Source organism: Cryptomeria japonica, unplaced genomic scaffold (assembly GCF_030272615.1).
Source record: "Cryptomeria japonica unplaced genomic scaffold, Sugi_1.0 HiC_scaffold_375, whole genome shotgun sequence".
In the NCBI taxonomy this organism is placed as follows: Eukaryota; Viridiplantae; Streptophyta; class Pinopsida; order Cupressales; family Cupressaceae; genus Cryptomeria; species Cryptomeria japonica.
Window position 1 is genome coordinate 65,946 of NW_026729196.1, and position 5,578 is coordinate 71,523.

A 5,578-nucleotide genomic window follows, 5' to 3' on the forward strand; every position below is an offset into this window, starting at 1 on the left:
TTACCGGCCCTCTCTTTGAACCTCTCCAAGTAACTGATCGAAATCACAGACAGAAACTTAGTGCCGTTTGATGAGTAACTAAGAACGAGGGAGGGGGATACGGGAAGAATGAAGTAATGGAGGAGAAAGTAATTGCTAGTAGTAACGATTTGTCACGATCCATTGGTTTATATATCACCCATGTTCTAGGTGTATCGGGATACATTATTTTCGCTAAGCGTATATAATGAAATTGGGTGGAAGGGTCCACCCCGCGACGAAGGGTCCTAACTGCCCCAAGACCAAGGGGGTACTAACCAACTGCCGAGTCCTCTCCGAACCGCGAGAGATAGTTGCCCATCATACGGCTCACCAACTTCACTTGCTCCGAATGGGTCGGCTCGGGCCCCGCCAACCACTATAAAGGTAGGGGTGAAGAGCGGGGATGCCCTATTCTATAAAGGGCTATGCAGGGTGGGGGGGCAATAGAACCCCCCACCATGCATGCATGCAGGGTGTTCATAGGAAAGAACATAACGGGTGGGTGGGAAGCAATAGTGTAGGGTGGGAGGCCCCCCACAATAACGTCAGGCATCTACCTCTGCAGGCCGGCCTAATTAATTAACCTGCTCAAATCGAGTCTTGACTGCTTACTCTAGCAGGCTAATTAATCAGCCCTACTATTCTAAGGATGCGTTCATTAATAAACCTGCACTCGTGCCGTTGCTAGAATCGAGCGGTTAATGGCATCAGTACCATAGAATTGTAGGGCGAGTAATTAATCAGCTTGCTAGAATAACCTTCCCTACAATTCTATGGGGGCCTCAGTTCATAACTATACCCCTGCCTTGAGAATAGTAGGGGGGCATCAGTTCATTAATGACGCCTGTCCATAGAATTGTAGGGCTTGACTGCAGTTCATAACTATACCCCTGCCTTGAGAATAGTAGGGGGGCATCAGTTCATAACTATACCCCTTTAATTAATTCGAGCAGTCCCATAGCCTCCTCCCACCCACCCCTAGGGCGAGCCGGCAAATTACTAAGTGAATAACTATACCCGGCCAATTAATTAGTACCATAGAATTGTAGGGCGAGCCGTTCATTAATAAACCTGCTAGAATAATATGAAAAAGGGGCCGGGGGCAATTCTAGTTGCGGCTAAAATAGTTCTAGAAAACTCCGAGCTCCCCCCTACTATTTGAAGGGCTCTATGGCGGTTCTAGAATCGAGCTAAAATAGTTCTAGAATCGACCCTCCCCCATAGAATTGTAGGGCGAGCAGTAGATTCGATCAAATAGTTGCTAGAATCGCCCATAGAGCCATAGAACTATAGATTGGGGGGGTAGGGGGGGGGAGTAACAATTCTAGTTGGGGGGGGCTGGGCCCCTACTATTCTATGGCGACCAAGGCTAGATGAACCCCTTACCGAGTTATGGCGCTTCTGGAACCCCCGGAAGATAGTTAGGTGGGGGGGGCCCCGGGGAAGAGCGGGGAAGGATTGGGAGAAGCAGAATAGATTACGGCACGGATCAATCGCAGTTGAAGCACTGCTACCCTGACGTCAGGGTTGGGTAGCAGTGTGTTAGTTACGCCCGCCGTTCACATCACATATTGTAACGTTCCCCTCCATTCCACTTTTCAAGCCTTCCTGCGGCGTGGTGGCGGGGACGGGGATTGGCTCGGGTCAAATTCGAATACATGCATAGGCCCCTTCCCCTCCGAGTTGTGAAGAAGGTTTTCCCTTAAAACCGGCAGGCCCCCACCCCCTACTATAGGGTAGGGTCGAGCCCCCTGCAGGGTGGGGGGGAATTCTAGCTATAGTGCCGGGCCCTATAGATAGTAGGGGTCGGGCCGTAGGGGGGGCTCGACTGACGCCCTACGGAGCCCCGGGGGCAAGCCCCTATCTATAGTGGGGGGGGCGAGTGCCTTTACTTTAGGCACTCGACCCCCCACCCCCTACCCCCACCCCCTACCTTGAGAGGCGGAGCCCTATATCCATAGTTGGGCGGCCTCCCGAGTAGGGCCCCCCCACTATAGTGCCAGGTAGTGCCGGGGGGGCCGAGGGGTGAGCGCATGAATGCCCTCGGAGCTTGACTGGGGTGGGTTTGGGTTGGGCAGGTAGTACGGGCCCTCTGACTTCCTATGTGCTGCGTGTGCGGCGCTCGCGAAGCGGATGAAGGCTGATAGTCTCGCTATGCATGCGCCTCTCTCTCGCCAACCGAACGAACCAAATGCCCCCGGCGGGCACCAAACTATCCATAGGGTGCTCTCGACCCCAACCGTAGCCCCCCCCTATTGAATCAGAGGGGCCTCCAGCCGAATTGGGCGGGCGAGCCCCCTACAATCGAGCTACCTCCCCCCTACTATGTCGAAGGGCCCCTTCAAACCCCCCAGCCGCCCTACAATTCTATGGGGGGTTGTAAGGGGGCTGGGGGGCTGATTAATTTGTTATTCTAGCGTATTCTAGCCCCCGCCCAATCGAGCTACCTCCCCCCTACTATGTCGAAGGGCTAGCGTATTCTAGCCCCCTACAAGAATCTACAATTATTATTGGGGGGGGGGGCGAAGGGCCCCCCCAGCCGAATTGGTCAATTAATGTACGCCTGCTAGAGTGACGGGGCTGGGGGCCCCTACTATGTCGAAAAGGCCATAGAAAAGAGTAGGGCCCCCAATAGTAGGGAATCAGTCAATTAATCAGCCCCAGACCCATAGAATGTCGAGGGGGAACCATAGAACTATAACTAGAATGGGGGGGGTGGGGGGGGGATAGGGGGGGCCCTTCTATCAAGAATAGTAGGGGGCTAAAAGAACCCTGGCGAATAGTAGGGATTACTTATTAAGAAGGGGGGGCTTTACTAGGCTTGACTGCAGCTCGCTAGGCCTGTAGGGGCGAATTGTAGGGACTCAGTTCATAACTATACCCCGGCCCAGCCGAATTGTAGGGAATCCGCCCCCCAGTCAATTAATGTACGCCTGCTAGAAGAACCTCCTCCGTGTGTGGGGATGGGTGGGGGGCATAGGCCCACCCAGTAATTAATGTACGCCTGCTAGAATAATATGAAAAAGGGCGACATAGTAGGGGGGCATCAGCTTGCACTCGAGAGTTGCGGCTCAAATAATAGTTCTAGAATCGCCCATAGAGCCATAGAACTATAGATTGGGGGGGTAGGGGGGGGAATAAGGAAGCAGGGTGGGAATTATAGCTATAGTGCCGGGGACTACCTATCTATAGAAATACAGAGGGAGAGGGAGAGGGGGAGGGGGAGGGCCCTCTTAAATTAGAGGGGGAGGTGGGGGGGCCCTATTCAATTCATAGTAGGGGGCCCGGGGGGGGCATTTCATTTATGACCCCTCGATCTCCTTTCCTCTTTCTTCTCTTCCGGAGCAGCCGCCGCGGATGAAGAGGCCGCTTGGCTGGATCTCGCTGGTGCCACCTATAGTCAGGGCATTGGCGGATGTGTGACGCTCGGAGTTGTCGCGCACCTGTCCCCAATGGAAGAAAGAATGAGTAATCCGTTCCCCTGTCCGATCAATGCCAGATCAATCTTCCTTATGGATGGCCTTACCACTCGGTCCCGATGGCCGGCGGGGATTCGGGCCCTATAGATAGTAGGGGGCTGGACACGTGTGTGAGGAGTACGGTTCCAAAAGCGACTTCGGTTCGCCAGTTCATTCAGGCTCAACCCCTCGCTTCACGTTAGCGGGCAACCATGATACGGGCAATCTCCTTCTGTGTGGGATGATGGAATGGATACTCGTTCGTAATAGATGTATGTGCTCGGCGGGGTCCTTTATCATTTATAGGGCTCCCCTTGATCATCAGGCGGGAGCTCTATTCCTGATAATCGAAAACAACTACTTTCCTCCCTACCACCCACCCCCTTTAGAATAGTAGGGCCCTTTAGAATAGTAGGGCCACCCACCCACCCCAGCCCCAGCCGATAGGAAGGATAGGGCCCTATCCCTATAGACCCGGCACTATAGTGGGGGGGCCCCCCTTTCTATAGTCTAGTAGGGGGGAGAGCCCATCTATAGTATAGTAGGGCCCCGCCCCTCTCCCCCTGCAGGGGCAACATTATTCTGCAGGGTTTCTAAATGCCGGAGGATGAAGGTAATGGGTCTGGAGGGGGAGGAGGCCTGCATTGGGAGATGGCACTATCTAGAGTCATAGTCAGGCTTTCTCGGCCTTCCCGCCCCTTGGGGTTAAAACCGGGGTGCATAAATGCTTCCCCGTCCCGATCAAGCTTTTTTTGCGACATGCTATGTTCTCTCCCCCATTGCTAGTGGGTTGATGGGTCGCACGCCCGGCACACATTTGGCCCTGTGTGTTTGTAACTCACTATAGGTGACCTAACGGCCGCCGCCCGACTGAACATACCGATAGTCACAGGATTCGTATGGGCTACTGGGGAGTGGGCAATAATCTTCTTAGGATCGATTTGTCTCAGAGTGGTCGGGGGAGTATATAGAATGGCAATCGCGCTTAGAGTATAAATGAAGGGAGTGGGACAAAGTGTCGCTTCGGGAGACATGGGTATGGAAAATCTCGAAAATCCATAGGTTCCCAATTTTGAAGGAATTCCTGCCGAGATTACGGATCCAGCCGTAGGTGCCTCTACATGAGCTTCGGGTGACCAGATATGAACTGGTACCATAGGCACTTTGACGGGGGAAGGAGCGGGAGAAGCAATCCATGGAGAGATTTGGCGCCGCTCACTGGATTCTGTGGTTGATAAGATTTGCGAATCGGTAGTTCCTGTCTGGGAGAGAATCGACGGAATAGCTAGTAGCATAAGAACAGATCCGAGTGAAGTGTATGGGAAAAACTGATGTGCTGCCCTGATCTTCCTTCGTCTCGAACCCCAAACCCCTATAGTGATAGGAGAGTAAGGGGTAGCCCCAGAGCCGTCGATAAACTCAACTATAGCTAGTTAGGCCCTACTAATCTCAAGGCGGAGCCACCTTCCTAACCCTAAGAAACTATAGTCAAGAAAAGCTCCAGTGGGTAGCCACTCCCTTCTCATAGAACCGTACGTGATACTTCCGCATCATACGGCTCCGTCCCGGGATGCGCGTCGTCGGCCATCCCACTATCCGAAAATGCATGTACTCCCCGTCTTCACTCCGTCTCTTGCTCCGAACAGAAAGGCCTTCATCTAGTCGGACGGAAGTAAAAGGCTGCTATCAGCTATTCTGCTGATAGCAGCCCACATAACAACTCCCGTCACCAGCAGTAGTACTGTCACTACTACTAGATTCGGCTGGTTCCCCTCCGGCGGAGTTGTCAGATGCCCCCCCGGTTCTGGGGGGGCCCCTACGTCAATGATTTCGGCGGTGTCCGGCTGGATAGCCAGAACATCGAATTCCACCCAACCTGCTGCCGATGGTAGGATAAGGGAGGATATATTGCTTAAGCCTATAAAATAAAGTAACCAAATTCCCAATGAAAGTAGGAAGGCCTTGATCCAGCCCCCCAGCTTTCCCGCTTGCGGCGGAAGTTCCGGGGGGCGGGGAGAACCATCCCCTAACACTGCTTGCTCGAGAGCCCCTCTAGCCCAAGGCCAAATCCGAATAAATCGAAATAGAAGGAGCGTAAC

General features: G+C 53.4%; 1 protein-coding gene across 1 annotated transcript; it reads right to left on the minus strand.

Moving 5' to 3' along the window:
* On the minus strand, positions 1-5,137 carry LOC131066023 (NADH-ubiquinone oxidoreductase chain 4-like). The gene is made up of 2 exons (XM_058000702.1): positions 5,092-5,137; positions 1-4,902 (listed from the first exon to the last, which is right to left on the minus strand). Exons 1-2 carry the CDS (start codon positions 5,135-5,137, stop codon positions 4,262-4,264), a joined length of 687 nt encoding a protein of 228 aa, XP_057856685.1. The 3' UTR covers positions 1-4,261.
* Between the last annotated feature and the right edge of the window lie 441 nt (positions 5,138-5,578).